At 37.2% G+C, this 20,872-nt stretch overlaps 1 protein-coding gene across 1 annotated transcript in view; it reads left to right on the top strand.

Moving 5' to 3' along the window:
* rdgB (retinal degeneration B) overlaps positions 1–20,872 on the top strand; it is a 597,535-nt gene that overhangs the window by 63,258 nt on the left and 513,405 nt on the right. The window contains exon 4 of the mRNA XM_090373500.1: positions 20,255–20,512. Within this exon, the coding sequence (XP_090229626.1) occupies positions 20,255–20,512 (258 nt within the window). The remainder of the gene's footprint in view (positions 1–20,254; positions 20,513–20,872) is intronic.

The following is a 20,872-nucleotide window of genomic DNA, read 5'->3' as shown; positions in this document are numbered from 1 at the left end:
CGAATTCGAACGCACACATATAAATATGACAGTTGGAATACAAATTCTTGTATATGTGTGCAGCTCATGCGCAGCAAAGTTGAATTTTGTTCATCTTTCGCTCTCACTCTCCGCCGTTGCACCGTATATTGATAACATGAGAAACTACCTTGAAGATAGTGGGCAGCAGTGTTGCCAAACGAAAAAATCAAGAACCGCGTAACTCCGAGTTTGCGTATGTCGGGGTAGCGTAAGTCGGGGTATTACTGTACTTCTAATGCGTCAAGAGGCCACAACCATCACAATGACTACTACTTTTGTATGGTGGATATATATCAAAGTTTAAAAAGGTCTATGGATCAGAAAACTCTGGTGTATCCTTTCATACCATCTTCTTTTTCTTTGGTGTCACACACTGAAAACTTGCCCATTTCCAGTCCACTTTCCAGAAAAGTCATTAAATTGAATGCTGAATCTGAATGGTTCAATGGAACCAATTTTTAGAATCTTGATTAAATAAGATTCTGTTCTGAATTTTTATTTTTGCTTAAAAATGTGAAATATACTAGGATCCTATCAACAGTACTTCCATAGGAAAAGACATGTCACTTATATATGTTTTACACTCTTAAAATCCCAGTGCTATTGTTTTAATTTCTATTTCTTTGATTTTTATAAGAAAAGGGTATTTGTCATAATCCAGAAGAGTGGCATTTTTTATAGATAGTGCAATTGAAAGTTTGAAAGCTTACACAGGTTTTCAACTTTGATAATTAGGGAATATACACCCATAAATTTCTGTCATGCACTGTTCGAATTAAAGAAAGCTATAAAAGTAGTTGAAGAAGGTCATTTATGATTGGTATCAATACAATGTCTGTTTAGTCTTCAAGATTGTAGCATTCCTGCTAGATTTACAAGATGATTTCTGCAAGTTCTCTTGCTTTTCCTTCCTCTGGGACAGCAGGGCAGTAGGATAAGTACAGAGAAGAGAATAGTCTGCCGTAATTGAGTTGCAGCTTGGTGCATACAATGTAGGAGACGATTGTTTGGTTCAAAGATACAAATTAATGCTTCCATAACTCCATATCAATCTGGAACTGTTCAAACAATTTGTTAAATCATTGTGTCCTCAAGGCAATACTTTGAAGAATATACAAACTGTTTCTAAAATTATCTTATTCAAAAGTGAAGCATGGTTAACAAATTGAGCAGCTGTTGGCCTTGTAATTACTGGAAGATAAAATGACTTTTTTTTTTTTTTATGAGAACCCCAAACACGAGAGGTATTATAACCTATAGTACTTAGTACCGTGCTTGGGTTGGAGATTGAGAAGACGAAAGAAGATATTTGTTGACATTGGACTTGAACTTCTGTAGATTGTAATTTTCAGGAAATACGTATGAAGGAAGGTTCCAGAAAACGGCAGTTGAATGAATAAATGAGGAAGATGAAAAGTTGGTTCTGTGGGTTTGAAGTTGGACAGTAAATGGATGTTGGCTGGTGGCGGCACGTGTTCGGACTGTTTTGAAAGAGAGAGTGGGAATTATAGAAGCCAATTCAGAAGAACAGTGCCCATGGAAGTATCTGTAGAAGAGGCATGCAGCAGAAACAGTGCGTCTATGAGACAGCGAGTGGAGAGACTCTGTTAGAGATGAATCATTAATTAACCTAACTGCCCTCTTCTGAATGGAATCAAGAAGCCTGAGAGAGGTTTTGGGGGCACCACCCCAGATGTGGGAACAATATTCCATGGCAGGGCGGATTTGCGATTTATACAGAGTGAGCAGCTGTTTGGGAGAAAAGTAACGCTGAGAGCGAAAGAGAAAACCAAGTTTTTTAGATGCAGAGGAAGCAATATTTGTAATGTGCTTGTGCCAAGAGAGATTAGAAGTCAGGGTAATCCCGAAAAGAGATATATCATTTTGCCTAGAAATCGGAGTGTCACTAAAGATAAGCATAGGAGCAGAAGAATCCTTTTTGCGAGATATAAGACAAGATTGAGTTTTAGAAGGGTTGAAATCAACTAAGTTGTCTTTGCCCCACTGGAGTATTACCTGAAGATCGGCATTTAAGGAATTGGCAGCAGATTTTCGAGAAGTTGAAGCTGATTGAGCTGGACAAGGTTTCTCAAAATTGAAAGTTGAATGCAATGTTCTATCATCGGCAAAACTATGGATAGGATTTCCAGTCAATGGAAGAAGGTCATTGATATACAAGAGGAAAAGAGTGGGGGAAAGAACTGAACCTTGGGGGACACTGGCATTAGTGGAGAAGTTAGAAGTTAGAAGAGCCATCTACCATCACCCTCAGTGAGCGATCAGAGAGAAAACTGGATAACCAATTACTAAAAACAGTTGGCAAACCATAAGATGGAAGCTTGTTTAGAAGACCTTTATGCCAAACACGATCAAAAGCCTTTGAGATGTCGAGAGCAACTACTTGTGTTTCACCGAACCTTTCCATTGAATTAGTCCATATATGGGTAACGTAAGCCAGAATATCACCAGTGGATCGACACTGATGGAATCCATACCGGTGATCGTTGATCAGACGGAAGGTTTCTAGGTAGTTTAACAGTTGGTGGTTAATTGATTTCTCCATTCCTTTAGAAAGAGTAGATGTAATTGCAATGGGACGATAATTGGATGGGAGGGATTTGTCACCCTTTTTAGGAACTGGCTGGATATGAGCAAATTTCCAAGCAGAAGGAAAAACACCTTTGGAATAAGAAAGTGAAAAAAGGCGGCAAAGAATAGGAGTAAGTTCAGGAGCACAGGTTTTGAGAACAAGTGGAGAAATACCATCAGGACCTGGAGCTTTCTTAGCATCAAGATTCATCAAAATCCTTCTGATATCCTTTTGACGGAAGACCACAGGAGGCATTGAATGGAGCGTGTTAGGAATGGTGGGAGGTGTTTTACCAAGATCATTAATACATGAGCTCAAAGAAAAATTTGATGCTAGCAGGTCAGCTTTATCCTTGGCTGAAGTGACAACAGAACCATCTGGTTTGGACAGAGGTGGGAGCAGAGATGGGCAAAAGTTGCGGCCAATAGCTTTGGCAAGAGACCAGAATGCTCGGCTACCATTAGGGCAAGAAGCAAGTTTTCTACTCTTAGCCTGTTCAAACTCTAGTTTGGACTGATTAATAACTGCTTTACAATTGTTGCGAGCTTTGGTGTAGGCAGAAAATGAAACTGAAGAATTAGAAACAAGCAAATTACGATATGCAACGTTCTTCTCTTGGACAGCCTTAGCACATTTATTGGAAAACCAAGGTTTAGATAAAGGATGAGATTTTAAAGTGGAGTGTGGGATAAAGGATTCCATTCCTGCAAGAATAATTTCACTGACACGATCAGAGCAAACGGTGACATCAGATGTTTTGAAACAGTAATCAGACCAAGGAAAAGAAAAGAAGTCTCGCAGGTCATCCCATTTTGCATTCTTGTAATGCCAAACAATAAGAGGTTGGGAATAGCCATGAGATAAAGGTTCCATTGGAGAAGAGGCAATCACCAAGTTGTGATCTGAAGTGCCTAAAGGACCTCTCACTTCAACCTTGTACTTAGAAGGGTTGTTTGTGAGAAAAAGATCAAGTGTATTGGCTGTATGATTAGGATTGTCCGGTATTCTTGTAGGTAAATGACCAATCTGTGCAAGGTCATTAGTAATTGCAAAAGCCTCAGCATCTCGACCTGCTGGGTCGGTGTGACTAGAAAACGGAAGCCAACTGGAGTTGTGAACGTTAAAATCACCAAGACAAATTACCTCACTGTTAGGAAAGTTGGACTGGAGAAAGTCAAGTTGCAAAGAGAGGAAGTCAAAGAGCTCCAAGTGATTAGTGGAGTTGGGAGAACGGTAGAGACAACAGATGAATTTTACACAATGAGGTAGAGAGATTTTAAGCCAGAGAAGATCAAAGAGAGGAGATTCCAAATTGCCAAGTCTCTGACAGGGAATATCAGAACGGACATACTCACAAGTACTACCTTTGAGGCGAAAGGAATCATACAGCAAATAATTTGGACATCTGAGATGAGCAGTAGTTGAATCAACTGATAACTGAGATTCAGTCAGAAAAAGTACATGGGGTTTGGAAGACTGCAAGTGGAAATGGACATCGTTGAGATTAGAATTGCGACCACGTATATTTGTGAAGTGAATTAGGAAGTCCTTGGGAGGTTTAGATCTTTTCGCAGATAAGCTTGCTCTATTATTTTGACAATTCATGGTGTATTCAATAGTAAGAAAAAGTGGGTGGTACATGCTGTATGAAGTAATGAAATTTTTGGATATGGTGTACATGTGGTAAGAATATACCCAGATCCTTGAAATAACGTGGCCTCGACAATGCTCCCCGCATACACACTACTCGGACTCCCTCCAGTCACTATCTGGCAGAGTAGAGGTAGCAAGATTATACACTAGCTGATCCGGAAGCTTCCTAGAGAGTTACCAATAGGTTCAGTCCGGTGTACTAACTAGCGGCCGGCCTGCGAACACCGTTTTAGAGCTGTACCCTCGAAATGTAAGGAATATTGGATCTCGCCACGACATTCATCATAACCTCAAAAATCATCAATCATACTGCATGATGGAAGAGATAGGGAAGGTTTGGCCGGAACTTAGCTCTAGAGACTAAACATGGGTTCCACCACTTCAAGCCTCCAATAAGCAAAGTGGTGGTATTTCACCGGTTGATGAGAGTCATCTACCACCTAGTACTGCCTGGTAACATAGAGGGGCGGCGTTCCTCCATGTGGTGTGGGCGCCACACCTCGACCCCTGCTTACGTTGGTTCACACCTGGGTGGTCACCCACCATGTACTTGTGCATGAAGGTTATACCCAGGATTACTAACAGTCCCACCATCGTGAAGGTGCAAGCAGAGGATTTGGCTGTCATAGACCGTCCGGACTTCGCCGAAATTGGGTCCACTTTGACTTGAGTGTCACCCGAATATCAGTTCCATCAGCGTTTTAGACTCCCAGGTAGCAAGAACAGCTTTTCTGGCATATCTGAGAGAATGTCTGTGACAACCTCAAGATGAGTTAAATGCCTGGCATTTATTTCACCATTCTGGTGAATGGCTTTCTTGGTAACATTAAGAGCAAAAATTACATAGAACAAGTTTATTAAAAGTTACAGAAAACTGGGATACAGAATCTCATGCATGCATGTTTGATTGACCTTCTGCATCTATCAGTCTATCAATCAGACTTGAACTCGCTATATACAGGGTGTTTCAGTTAAACGTTTCAGAACTTCTAAGAGGGGTAGGGTACATCCTGACAACTCGAAATCATATAGCAATGTGGGGTCGGAAATGCTTTCCTGAAGCGGTGTTGTACACAGAAGCACCATAAAGAAAAGAGACCGTAAGTGAGAAATCGTTTTAATAATACATGAAAAGAAGCAAAAGGTATATGGATTAAAGTAAGTGTTCGAAGTTTCTTCCACGGGCTACAATGCACGCCTCACATCTCCGACGCATGGACATCCAAACATTCTGGAATACTCCAGGCGAATTTCGAATTTCTTCGGCAGCTACTGCGATTCTTGCAACCAGCTCCTCAGCATTGTCAACAGGGTTGTCATAAACTAGCGATTTCATATGACCCCAGAAATAAAAATCAAGACATGATAGGTCGGGTGACCGAGCAGGCCAACGCACGGGACCACCACGTCCGATCCACTGTTGACCAAATGTGACATCCAGGTAGTTACGAACATCTCCGCTATAATGGGCAGGGGCTCCATCGTGTTGGAACCACATTGTCTGTTGCGTCGATGCAGAAATCTGTTCATCTCTCAAAGGTTGTGGCAATACTTGCTGCAGAAAGATCAAGTAGATAGGTCCGGTTAGACCTATCTACTTGATAATCCATGTACCTACGGTAATCCATGTACCTTTTGCTTCTTTTCATGTATTATTAAAACGATTTCTCACTTACGGTCTCTTTTCTTTATGGTGCTTCTGTGTACAACACCGCTTCAGGAAAGCATTTCCGACCCCACATTGCTATATGATTTCGAGTTGTCAGGATGTACCCTACCCCTCTTAGAAGTTCTGAAACGTTTAACTGAAACACCCTGTATAGCCGACCGGGCTAGCCGAGTGGGTAAAGTACCTGCCCGGCAACCCAAAGGTCGCGGGTTCGATTCCCGCCTCGGGCTTGGATCAAAGTACTGCAAAAAAAAACCTTGGGAGGTGCAATATGGCCACAGAAGCCGATGCGCCAACAACTACCAAATCAAAAAAAAAAAAAAAACTCGCTATAAATTTCTCAGACAATATTTAATATGTTAGCGAAGAGCATGAGCAAGATTTAACCAGGACAGATAGTCAGCGGAGAAGAGTTACCAAAGTCGAATGGAGCTACAGTAGAATCTCGTTAATACAAAGTTCAAGGGATCTCAATTTTTACGTTTTGTAATAACAAGGTTTGTAGTAACGAGGTCCCCTAAAAGTGTCAAAATTTTACCTTTCTTCTTATTATTATTTTTATTTTATTTTTTTTTTGGCACATACTATATATCTAAGAATAATAATAAATAAAATAATATCAAAAATAAAAAATAATTAATTTAAATTAATAAAAAAATAATTAAAATAAAAAATAATGAAAACAAAAGCCTTGTCTAACAATACAGTAAGATTAACATACTTTTTAGATTTTATTTTATTTGTAAGATAACTAAGAGAAAAGCAATTAACAGAAATGAAAATATTGTGCAGTATATATTTTAATATATACAGTATTTTAGTATCACAGTAAAGGAATTAATCTTAATATAAAAGAAGACATACAATCCATTAACTTTTTGATAAATTAATCTAATTTAAAGAAAGAATCCAATGTTTGCAGTTTTTGTCCTATATGCATTTTTAACTACAGCACAGACATTATAAAATACAATAGTTGTTTCTTTGTCAGCGTTACTGCAGGCCAACACATTCTCTATTATGTTCAATGCATTTTGGGCATCATTTTTTAAATGGCAGTGTGTGTGCTTCTTCACTTTCACTGTCTCTGGTAACAAAAACATCATTTTGCTTGGTTCTTAGCAGCTCTTCTGATGTTGCTGTGGTAGAAACTACGTGTACCTTCACAAACTCTTTAAATTCACCAACAAAATCCATAGCTCCTTCAAATTCCCCCATTCCTCAATGCTTCTATCACATTCGTCTGCTAGACCATGTTTTTCGATGGTATTCTTTCCAAAGGCACCCTTTCTAAGAATTTGATTATTACACTTTATGCAATACTGTCCCAAGCAATAAAAAGGTTATGGATAGCATCCAAGACATTCCAATTTAGTTGTAAAGTGTTTTCCCCCTTCCTGTTTCAAGCTCCTCGTGGTTTGAACCAGGAATTAGTTTCCTGTTTTTTTTTTATCATTGCTCCAGTGTCACACAGTTCAGGTTTTTTTTCTGTTTTTCAGTATTGTAGATGAAGCAGATAAAGGATGTTGTATTACTTTGCAATGTCCCTTTTGCTAAGTTCAATCCTATCAGCCTCTTGTGTAATTTTCAGTTTAATTTCCAGGCTCAATTCTGTTCATTTAAGTTTTGTAACCATAACACTACTAGATGAGATTTAATATAAACAAACTTTAAATTAATTTAAAGACAAGTTCCAAAAAAGACATCAGCTCAAATAAAATGGCACAAAAAATAGATTACTGTATACTGTAGCAAAAGATTCTTTGAACTGGTGTAACAATTGCAGCTGACCTTAATCCTGTGGAGAGCGAGGGAGTGTACGTAAACATCTTCGAAAAACTGTTTTTATTCTTTTGGTAATTTAACATGATGTTTTTCAAAGTGCACTTAGGTTACAGCTACTATAAACTGGTTTTGTTTACACAAAAATAATTTCTAACAAGTCAGTGCCATCCTTCAGGCAGCAGGGAACTGGGTGGCCAGAGGCAATAATAGGGGTCATAATCGGACAGCTGTGCTAAGGTTTGTATTAAACGTACAAAATAACAATATTTATTTCTCATGGGGTGAAAATGAATTCCCCGGGGCCAAAAAATATTTAGCATATAATTTGATTAGTAATTCTAAAATAAATATTGCAATGTCAGTGTTATTTTTTTGGCTTAAGATATAAAAAAAAAAAAAAAAAAAAAAGTGTTTTTTTTTTTTTTTTTTTATGTCACATATGTGGCTGACTTGGCCCGATAGGTTACTTTATTTCTTGAGAAGCCGTGTTAGCCACATACATGTGACGCTATTACACATACATATGAAGGTTGTTTGATTAGTTTATTGCATGCATGCCAAGCACTGCAATAAAACTAATTGCGATAAAATAAACTCTCAAACGTTGCAATAAGTTTGTCAATATTGTTAGAGATTTTTGTGAAAACAAGGTCTTTAGCACGCTGTGTTATCTGTCATATTGTGTTGTGTTTTTCTGCTAGTTTGTACAAGTGTGTTTTAAAAAAAAAAAAAAAAAATCTAAAAAGGAATGGCTAAAAGAAAATTACTAAAATAAGAGGAACTGAGAGAAATTGCTAGAATTTACAATTAAGCAGAGTTAAACTTCTCACTGACACACCCGCTGTCAAGTTTTTTCAGTAGTTCAACATTATCTGTTATGGAAAATGTACGGTGTTTGCACTTTACACCACAAGAGGCACTTCCTTTATTCATTGGAACCATGGCTTGGGCTAAATGTGAGTGTGAGCAGGTTATAATAATAAATGCAGAAAAACAAGTGGGAATGGCTTGCCAGTGTTTACTAGTTTGCACAAAAAGCTGATGCTGGAACCAATGCCACCAAAACAGTAGTGGCAGGACGGTGTGCTGACCCAGGAAATTTAAAATTACGTTCGTGGAAATTATATCTGAATTAGCAGTAGAACCAGATTAGTGATGGTCGACCTGTACTTCTATTCTGTACAGAAGTTATACAGGGTGCCCCAAAAAGGTGTAACCAATTTTAAATGTTTGTAACAAATGTAATTTTAATGACAGAAACACAAAACCTGCGCTAAATGTGAGAAAAACAGTTGAAGTTTTTACTTCAATAATCCGTTCTTTTCTTTTGCAGATTGTGACAGTTGTCCTGAAGTTTAAGTAGAGAGGTAACAAATGGAGCCCGTGACCAAAGCACAGATAGTGGAGTGGTTTATTGAAACCTGGTCTGAAACGCAGGTTCAGCAAAATGTCAGAATTTAGGGGGACTGAAAACCCCACACTGCGTGCTGGAGTATCAGCGAGATAACCCAAAGGTGAATATGTGGTGTGGCATCATGGTTGATCAGACAATATAATTGTTATTGGACCTTTTTTTTTTTTTTTTTTTTTTCAAAGAGCGACTGTGAGAGCGGATAATTACCAGGACATGCTTGAGCTTTGTGTATCCTCAATTGGATGAACTGCCAAATGGGGTTATTTTTCAGCAGGATGGAGCGCCACCACATTGGGCTTTGAGTGTGAGGAGGTCTCTTGATGACAAGTTTCCTGGCCGTTGGATTGAGCATGATGGTCCCATTGCGTGGCCACCACATTCACCAGATTTATGCCCTTGTGATTTCTTCTTATGGGGATTCATCAAAGGCCGTCTACAAGACCCCTGTTGCAGACATCGTAGCACAGGATTACAAATGTAATTACCATGATTAAGCGTGACATCCTTTAAAAAACATGGGATGAACTTTATTACCGATTAGATATTGTTCGTGTGACAAGTGGTGTACATGTTGAATGTCAGTAAAAACTTCAACTGTTTTTCTCGCGTTTAGCGCAGGTTTTGTGTTTCTATCATTAAAATTACATTTGTTGCAAACATTTAAAATTGGTTACACCTTTTTTTGGGACACCCTGTATATTCTTAATAAAGCTTATGTTGTATTTTTGCATATTTACTTTTTGTTTGATCCTATAAACTGTTCATGTTATGCAAAAACTGAGGTCATATTCAGTATTAGCATATCTAAAATTAGGATTGATTTTCTCAGAGTACTGTTTCTACAGATGTGTTGAATATGTCAGCTATCTGAGTGTAAAAATAGGAGGGAGGGAGAGAGAGAGAGAGAGCGAGAGCACGTCTAATTTTATTTAAAAGGATCTTACTTAGCAAATTCTCTACAGATCTTTCATTAAATATTCATTAGTTTTTTGTGGTTTAAAGAGTTATGTAATTTTTGATAAATGATAAAAAAGGAAGGGGGGGGCCAATCCACTTCATGTAGTTTCTATGGCTTGTCACAGTTGTTTCAGGATTGAAAGGCCAGCTACCTGGGAATTGATATTCAGATCCCAAATGGTTGAATTTAAGTGAAATCCAATCAGTCTGTAACAATCAGTTGCTCTGTTTGCACCTTTACAATGATGGGATTGTTGGTAACCCTATTTATAGCTCCATGAAACAATGAAATTGTGTATTGAAAGTGACCACCCGGGTGTGAATGAATGTGAGCAGCTGTTGTGGTGTGGCATCCACATCACAGAGGAATGCTTCCCTCAGCCCTCCCTTGTCACAGGCAGCACAAGTTGGTAGATGACTCATCATTTGATCCAACACCATCATTTTGCTTTTTGGAGGCTGTAATAGATGAAACTCATATTTAGCTTCCAAAACAAAATTAATCCCCGTGTATTCCATCATGGAGTATGAGTGATTACTTTTGAAGTTACAATGGGTATCGTTGAAAGATCCAGTATTCCATACATTCCAAGGGTACAGTTCTAAAATGGAGTTCACAGGATGGCTGCTAGATGGTCCACTGGACCGAACCTGTTGGTAATACCCTAGGCAATCAGATCAGCTTGTGTATAAGCAGAGGGCATTGTTGAGGCCACATCACGCAATTTTCTGGGCATATTCTTGCTATGTGTACACAATTTCCTAAAATTTCATTAATTCATACTGTATATCTCCTTACTTTTATTTTATGTACTGAATGTATCAAAAATAGTTGAATTAAGAGAACAAACTTGTCTGTGAAAAAATCTAAACCTTTCAAAAACTTTCTCATTTATTTCACAAATATCTGGTCTCTGGTCCAATTGCAAAGGTTCATTACCACATAGTCTGTCAAGCCCTGCCTAATTTTTATTTTTCTGATGGTCTCAATTATTGGTTGTCTCAACAAATACTCAACTCAGTTGATGTAATCACTCTGTGATTACTTTTGTTTGAGAGGTGGCACTTGTGCATATGTATCAGACTGTAACTCAGTCTTCTTTTTGATCTTCTCTGACTTAATCTTTCTACCGCATTCGGTCACTTTTTGCCTCCATCATTCTCAGAACTTCACTAATTGCTTAGAACGCTTTGACTTCTTTTCTTTGAAATCTTACTCTGCTCTGTCCAGTCTGACTTTCCTAATAGTGAGGTAGTTCTCTTAGTGATTTTAATGTTCACAACTTTGGTTAGCTTCACTTTTCTAATTGTGCAGACCCAGCTGGTAGAGAGGCTGAAGATTTTGCAGTTACTGATGACCTCACACAGCTTGTTTGTTTACCTAGTAGATAATCCTAACCACACACCCTAAAGTCTGTTCACTTTTACTTCAGACTTTTAGAGGAGAGGCAAATTGGTTGCCTTCTCTTTCCTTTGCGCAAAAATGCTTAAACCTGTATGAATGAAATAAGCACACTTTCTCCAATGAATTAGTATTTAGAAAATTTGAATCAACAACCATGTTTAAATTATTATGAATGAAAGTAGAAATTTTGAAATGATAAATATAAGAGGTTAATAATCTCTTAGTGTACGTTATTATATATGAAACATGTGGTATATGATGTTAATAATTACTTGTGTGTCATTAATATACTATAATTGTCATCATTTTTATAAAGTTGCATTGTACTTTAATGTTCTTTTTTTTTTTTTTTTTTTTTTTTCCTGAAGTGGGGGACTGTTGAATTGCACTACATCCTCTGGGTTGAAAGAGTTTAAAATTGTGATTAAATAAGTTAATGATAATTTAGCATATAAGAAATTACTGTGAAATAGTTATTTATTTTTGTAAAAAAAAAAAATTACATTTTGATTTGGTTTGATTCTATTCCAGGAAATAATGGCCCTGAAAAGGGCAGTTTGGTTTAATTCTGTTCAGATGATGTTATGAATATATGTTAGAGGTTCTATATGGGCTCAAATGAAGTATCAAATTTTTCACTGCATTCATATGTTTCATCTTCAACATCATTTATCGAAAGTATAATTGGATCAGTTATTCTCTTTGATTACACAATCCTTATGCCAGTAATTTTCCTCAATATCTCTTATGTGCCTTACACTCAACTCATCTGTCAGCAAATACATTGTTCAATGCTTCTTGCCATATCATTTTTACATTCCTTTCATTATATGACATATTCACTTTTCATCAATAATATTTAGTCTTTGCCTAACAAATGTCACAATGGTATGGTGGCAGACATAGAATGGAATGACCATGTTCTTTCAATATTTTGTCAGTTACATACTACAGTCGGTCCTCGTATAACACGTGTTTACATTACACGAATTCGATCATACACGATTTATAAATAGGGGAACGTTATCTTATATAACACGAACCGAATTCGCTTATCCACGATTCGCCTTTGTGTTTACAAGAAATGGCAGTCGAACGTGGAATTACCCCAACCGAACGCAACACGATAGGAATGAAGAAGATTCTGAAAATGTATTTGTGTTTCATATCAGTGAAGGGGAAACACATTTCACCATAGTAATGTAAAAACCAACACGATTCCAGCTATCGATATAATCGTAAATGCAATTAGATGGAGTTTACTACCAGTATATAACAGATTCCACTAGCAGAAACACAACTGGAAATTGTTTTTATTGTTTTATGGTAGTCACCCCTAGAAATGTGCTTTAGTAAAATGTGAGGTGTTAATAGTGTATCTCAACCTTTACGGTGTTGTTTATTCAGTTGCTACACACACGCAGCTTTGTTTATGTGTATCAAGCGTGCCTCCTCGTTTTGTAATTGCGCTTTATTCCCTAAAAATTAGTAAAATACTTAAAAGGTGTGAAAAGGAAGCGTCCTGGCGAAGACACTGCAGATTCAGAGAGAGAGAGAAAAAAAAAAAGCAATATCAATAAACAGAGGCGGACTGGGTCAAAAATTCTTACCCGGGAAAATTTCTTATTTTATGTTTATGGCCAAAATCACACCAGCCTCCGGCCCACCGGTGTTTCCCGGGTAAGGCTTATGGCCAGTCTGCCTCTGTCGATAGAGAAAAAATATGAAATTGTGAAACGCTTTGAGCGAAATGAAAGACCATGTGATATTGCACATGCTACAGACCTAAATGAGGCAACGCCGAGAATTACAAAGAATGCGGAGAAAAAAAAAACAACTTTCATAGCGGGAACAACTGAAAGTGTAATTAAAATCCATTAGATTAAGACACAAGAATTGGAAGAGATGGAACGGCTGCCATCTGGATAGAAAATCAAACAAAAACAAGTTTGCTTATGATAGAAGCAAAAGCATTAGCAATATTTTATTACTTAATAGTCGTAATAAAATATGTAAGCATTTTATTACGACTATTTTATTTAATATAATAAATTTTTTACGAATAAAATACGTATTTTATTCGTAAAAAATACTTTTTAGTATTAAAAAATACTAAAAATACTTTATTATAATATAATAAATAATAAAAATATTTATTATATTATAATAAAAATATATTATATTATTATTACGTATTTTAATTGTTATAAAATACGTAAGTATTTTATAACGATTAAAATTACCCGATTATTTATTGTGTTTTGGTTCCAAATGTGTGTTCAATCTTGGGTGGTCGGCACCTAACCCCACTTTTCCCATAGGGCCTGTTGTTTATATTGCACGATTTTGCATTGCACGAGGGTTTCTAGGAACACAACTATCGTGCTATACGAGGACAGACTGTACTTCATTTCAACCTTGTTCTCATTCACCAGAAAAAGTAATTCTTGCTTCTAAGCATCTCAAGGATAAGCAAAGTTGTGACGACAAAGCCAGGATATGATGTTGTCTTACTTCCCCGTAGTTGTAAGGGCTTAGTTAACTTTCCTGAAGTTGAGGAAAGACAGTTGTAGGATAGATGTGCAGAAGTTTGCCTTTAGCCAGTTGTGGAAATTAATAGCCTAAATAAATTTAATGCTGAGCTGGACAGGCATTTGGAATGAATGGAAGAGTGAAATGGGAGGGTGTTTTTTTTTTTTTTTGGCTGAGCTGCATAAGCTTGCTTTCTTGCGTCGTATGCCTCTACTATTGCTAACTTGCTGTGAGTAATAAGGAGTGTTGTCCATCACGGTAATACTCCTGTTTTGGAAAATTCAGTATTAATTGATTGACAAGCCACTGCTGGAAACTTTCAGAGTTCGTGGAATTTTCAAGCAGAACAGTGAACAGGGACCTGCAATTCACCTATTTTCACCCCTACCTGTAATACAGTGAAACATGGCACATGTTTCACTGTATTACTTGCTTTAAGATGAGTATTTGTAAAATAGTCTTGCCAGCCCTTTCTTGGATAGTTTATAACTATCCAAGAAAGTTGGATAGTTAGTTTATAACTATGGATAGTTTATAACTATCCATTTCATTAAGATATATGATAGGATGTGGTTTGCTGATTCTAAGTTTTCCTTAATTCGTTGTAAATACCATCATCTGGCAACTATGATATCAGCATGTTCAATAATATGCTTGCGTGTACACCAATGCTAGGAGTTTGGTAAATAAATTTGATGAATTTGAGGTATTGATCAAAACAACAATGGCAGATATTGTTGGGATATCAGAGACGTGGTGTCACACAGATATAAGGAACTGGAATTTGGGGAGTACAATGTGTACAGAAAGGATAAGACAGAAAAAGAAGGGAGGAGGAGTTATGCTATTAGTTAAGAAACAAATAAAATCCAAGGAAGTGAAGCCAGTCGACATTGCTGGACAGTGCAGTTTCGAGTCAGTTTGGTGTGACATAAGCATTGGGAGATCAAAATTGAGAGTAGGAGTGTGCTATAGGCCTAATGACTCTGAGTATAATAAGAAACTGTACAGGGAAATAGTGGGCCAGGAAATCAGTCTTATAATGGGGATTTTAATCTCCCAGATATAGACTGGAATTTGTGGGTTGGTCACTCACACACTAGAAAGGCTTTTGTGGATTTATTGGATGATTGTTTTTCTACATCAGCATGATCGGGAGGCAACTAGAGGGAGGAATACTCTTGATTTGATTATCAGTAGTGATTCTTCATGCATTAAGAATCTGCAAATAAAGGAAACACTAGGTGGCAGTGACCAGTGTGCTGAAGTGGGATTTACTCAAAGAGGTAACTACGATCAGGGGTAAAGGGAAGGGTTTTTGCTTTCGTAAAGGTGACTATGATGGTCTGAGACAGTATTTAAATTCTATACAGTGGGACCAACTAATGATGTTACCAACAGCAAATTCAAAATGGGAAGCATTCAAAGAACTTATCTTGGAAGCTACTAGGCTTTACATTTAGGACTAAATGGATGTCAGATGAACTAATGAGACATATGGCAGAGAAGAAAAATGCATGGGATACATATAAATTGATGGGTGACATGGAAGCCTATGATAGATATAAGCTGGTCTGTAATCAAGTCGCAAAGGAGATTAGGCAGGCAAAGGCAGATTATGAGAAATCTTTGGCAAAGGATGCAAAGAAAAACAGCAAAGAGTTCTTTACTTATGTAAACTCTAGAAGGAAGGGGATGAATCAGATTGGTACACTGGATATTGATGGTTCAACAGTTGAGGATCCTGCTCAGGTGGCTAACAAACTAAACGAGTATTTTGCATCTACATTCACACATGAGGAATTATTCAGGAAGGGGAATGCCAGAGGTGAAGTAAACTCTGGCAGTGAGCTAGATGATTTTGTAATAACTGAGAGGAAAGTGGAGGAGAAATTATTGAGGATAAACATAAAAAAAGGCACCTGGGGTGGATGGGATCTATACAGTTATAATAAAGGAGGCAGCAAAGGAAGTAATCTAACCCTTAGCCATAATTATTGAGAGCTGCTTTGGACTCAGGGGAGGTACCCATAGACTGGAGATGTGCAAATGTGACCCCAATTCACAAAGGAGGATCAAAGGCTGACACAAGTAATTATAGACCTGTGAGTTTAACTTCTGTTCCAGGAAAATTAATGGAGGCACTGGTTAAAGAAGCACTGCAAGATCATCTAGACAAGACTTCAGTTATAACTTGGATGCAGTATGGTTTTGTTAAGGGGAAATTCTTGCCTGACCAATTTTATTGGATACTATGATGCAGTCACAAAAGAACTGGATGCAGGGAAAAACTTTGATATTCTATATTTGGATCTTAGAAAGGCTTTTGATACTTTTGCACATGGAAGACTGCTGCAGAAATTGGAGCAGTGTGGCATTGAAGGCAAATTGCTGCTATGGATAAAGGGATGGTTGAGGGGGAGAAGACAGAGCATGGTAATCAGTGGACACTGCTCATCGTGGACTGATGTTATTAGTGGAGTCCCTCAGGGTTCAGTGTTGGGTCCATTATTGTTTTCTGTATTTACAAATGAAATTGATGATGGTATATCAAGCTGAATATCCAAGTTTGCAGACGATACAAAGGTTGGCAGGATTGTTAAGTACACTACGGACACTATGCTGCTGCAACAGGATCTGGAAAGGTTGAGCAGATGGGCTGAGAGGTGGCAAATGAAGTTTAACATTGACAACTGTAAAGTACTACATATGGGAAACAGCAACCCCAGAGCAACGTATCAACTCTGTGGTACTACACTGACAGTGGTAGAGGATGAAAAGGACCTGTGGGTAATTGTGCAGGCAGATATAAGTTCTCTGAGCAGTGCAGACGGGCTGCAAGAGTAGCTCATGGTGTCTTGTTAATGATATACAGGAATTTTTTTAGCAGGGATAAGGAGGTGATTATTCCCTTGTATAAGGCAATGGTAAGGCCACACTTTGAGTACTGTATACAGGTCTGGAAGCCTCATTTGAAGAAGGATGTAGAGCTGCTGGAACAAGTACAGAGAAGGGCAAAAAGATTAGTGAATGGAACAAAGGGTTGCTCTTACGAAGAAAGGCTTAAGTTTTGCAAATTACAGTGTCTGGAGACTAGGCACCGGTGAGATGATCTGATAGAGGTGTATAAAGCCTTGAATGGTTTGAGCATGCTCAATGTTGATGGAATTCTTCCTCTTGCTTAGAATAATCACCTGAGAGGGCATAAATTCATATTGAGGAAAGACAGATGTAGGATAGATGTGCGGAAATTTGCCTTTAGCCAGTGGGTAGTTGGTTGGTGGAACAGACTTCCATCCCTTGTGAAAGTTGATAGCCTAAACAAATTTAAGGCTCAGCTAGACAGGTATTTCAAAAGGAACGGAGGGGTGAAATGGAAGTTGGTTTTTTTTTTGTTTTTTTTTGCTGATGCTGCATAAGCTTGCTTTCTTGCATCATATGCCTCTGCTAATGCTAATAAAGATTTTCTGTTTGTTTCTGCCATGTAAATCAAATTTCTTTTAGAATGTTATGAAGCAATGTGTGACCACCATTGAAGTCTATTTCTCTGCTTTTAAAAGGTTGAGTAAACTGTTTAATGTAATATTTATATTACTGCTTGTTTTGTTTCGTTTCCATCGTTTTCCAGGTGTGACAGTTCTTTCAATGAAGCATATTTTGCCACTGTATTTCTACCAACACCAAGTGCCAAAGCTCTTGTTTCTTAGACAGACTTTATACTGACAAACGGTCCACCTTTTTTTGCTTTCTCTCCAGAAAATCTTGGCAACATCATCTGAGCTGTGAGCTGTACTCAGTATACCGCAAGGAGGGGAAGAGGCAGAGAGCCTGACAGAGCACATGGTGGGGGTGCAGAATTTATAGTTTTGCTGTTGATTGAGATTAAAATACTGGAGGCAATATTTTATTTGAGAACTGGGGCAGTGCCCCTTTCCCTCTATCAGCCAAAAGTTGAAGTAAACACCCTCAACGTTCTTATATCAGACTAAAAAAAATTAATGATAGCCACCTCATAATTGAGTTTTGCGCTGAGCCCCCCACATGTGCTTTTTATGCCACTGTAAAATAAATACATAATTCACTATTATTTTGTTTTTATGATGATTTAGTACTAAACTTGTAAAGGAAAGTAAATGGTGAAATGAAAATTTAGAAACAAGAAAATATATATTTAATATAGGTGAGTATTGAACCTACATCCTCTGGATTGGTAAAATTTGCTTTAACTCCTGGACCATGAGAACTGATATGAAGAGGTGAACTACACATATTGATGAGGAGAAAAGCATATTTTCTTTGAGGTGTCTTGGTAATTTTGCTTCATTTAAGGAATATTTATCATTGCAAAGATTAAAATAAATCAGATGACACAGTAATGCATTTCCCTTGTTAGCCTATTCAAGCACGTATGGAAAGCATGCAGTTTTGTGATTTGGATAGCATTTGGCATGGTGCACGTGTGGCCCATGTGCAAAGTTTATTTACAATATTAAAAATAAGTTAATATTTTGTTAACTTATTATTTGTTATGAATTCTTCAGGTTGACCTTGCTGTTTATATGATAACCCACTATTTTAATTAAGAAAATTGTGACTCCCATTCATCGAAAAACGTTATCAGTACTTTTTCTGGATCGATATCTTAGGTTTTAAAGGGAAGAATGGCATGAGTTTTGCATGTAAAGAACAAGTTTATAAAAGAAAGATTATATATTCTGAAACAAGAACAGTGTAGCTAAAGAATTATGGGAATATTGCCCAGGTTTTTTTAATGTGAAGAGGCAGAGAACCATGATCATGAAATTTCAAGCCACAGGTTCTTTTGACATGTCAGGGCCTTTAACCTATAGATTAAAGGCCCTGATTTTGTGCTAATTTGCCATGTCAGAGCCTTTAATATTATTGCTAAGGGAAGCAGTCCACGGAGTGTGATACATCCTTATGAAGCAAGATTGTGTTCATGTATCCCATCAGAGATGATAAGAATTCTTAAAGGCATTTTCGTCAGTGACGCCTTCCAGTCCCCAATTTTACAGGAAGCAGAGGATAAAGGCATGCAAACTAGATGGGCATTTCTAGACTGGCAGATGTTTTGCTGTTGCAAAACATCTGTCAAAGCAATGGCTCCAAAGGCACTGGCAGATGTTTTGCTGTTGCAAAACATCTGCCAGTGCCTTTGGAGCCATTGCAAGCTTGAACGCCTTGGCGTTTGCATAGCCCGAGAGACATTCTCCCTGTGCATGGGGTGGTTGGCCTTAATTGGTTTGTTTATTATACTTTGGGGAAGACGATATTTGACAAAAAGGAGTTTATTTGTGAGGTGTAAAGGAGGCTTCCCTTGTATATGTGTCATTAAAAGACTACTCCAGCAAAGAAATAAAGGCAAAGTGTATTGAAATTGAACAACATCCATTTGGAAACTGGAAATAGAAAAAGTGGTTTTCTGGTGATATCCATTGAAATATTAGGAGCATTGTCTAGGTCGAAACGAGAGGAGCCGCTACATGTAGTTTCCTGTTTTGGAGGCATTCCATGCCATCTGACACTCATGCTTCAAGCGCTCGTCTAGTATAGCCCTAAGACTATGGTTATTCATCTTCTGCAGAGGAAGTAGGTCCACCTCATGAGTTATTCCAGGTTTTCTTCCCATGCAATATGCAAATTGACCCATGAACACACATTTATTTAGACCTATGTGATCAAGAATATGACTTAACAGCTACCAAAGTAGTGAATACACCAAAAATTTTAAAACAACAATATGAATGTCAGCCGTTGTTTCTCGATCTTGTTGAAAAAATGGTCTTTGAATTGCATGCTGTCAGTAGATTTCAGATTGTTGTTAATAACATTGTTCACTGCATTGAACAACATATTCATAATCATTCCTTTTATTCTGTTATGATATTTATTATGCTACATACCAAATAACTGTGATATAAAATGAAAGGATTTTTTTAATTGTGTATATATATATATTTTTAAATTTTCGGAATATCACTTTCATAGTTTCACAATGTGCATATATTAAATATGGTCTGAATCATATGACTGGTTTTTTTTTTTTTTTTTGAGTTAGAATATGCTAAGTTTAATTTGGGTCATGCTCTTTTTCAGTAATTTGTTTAATTCAAGAAAATAAATGAAACTTTCTTTTTATAACTATTATATTTTTCTTAAATATAATTTATGTAATTAAAGATAAGCTATATTATTATTTTTTCTTAGATATGATTGATGTAGTTAAAGATCAGTTGTATGGATCTGATTATCAGAAGGAGGAAGACCCAAAGTATTTTATCTCTGCAAAAACAGAAAGAGGTCCATTGGCTGAAAATTGGATAGATGATTATTGGGAGTGTTGTAAAGAAAAAGATATGCCTCTTCCAGATGGTAAAGCTATTATGTGTGCTTATAAATTATGTCGTGTAGAGTTCAGATATTGGGGTATGCAAACAAAGATAGAAAAATTTATTCATGATGTTGGTGAGTATAAGTTGTATTGCTTACTAAATATTTTTACATTACTATTTAAACTTAAATATGTTACGAGTAAAATAAATCCTGCATTCAAATAATGTCTATAGGTGTAATATGTATTATGAGTTTGAAGAATTATTTTATCATCACTGCTAAAAGGAAGAGAGGAATTGAAGAACTGAATAGGAAAAGGTGTGTGTGCGTGTGTGCGTGCTAATAATGAAGAATGAAAGCAGGAAGCATTGAGGAAGATATGGAACCTTCTCATAAGCTCAGCACGGTTGAGCTGCAGGTCACTGCGGTCGTAAACTATAAGAAAGGAAAGTGACAGAGAAATGTACAAAAGAAGGAGAATTCAAAATTAAT

This window comes from Mastigoproctus giganteus, chromosome 5 (assembly GCF_048544385.1).
Source record: "Mastigoproctus giganteus isolate SK-2022 chromosome 5, ASM4854438v1, whole genome shotgun sequence".
In the NCBI taxonomy this organism is placed as follows: Eukaryota; Metazoa; Arthropoda; class Arachnida; order Uropygi; family Thelyphonidae; genus Mastigoproctus; species Mastigoproctus giganteus.
This window is presented reverse-complemented; position numbering and strand designations above follow the sequence as displayed.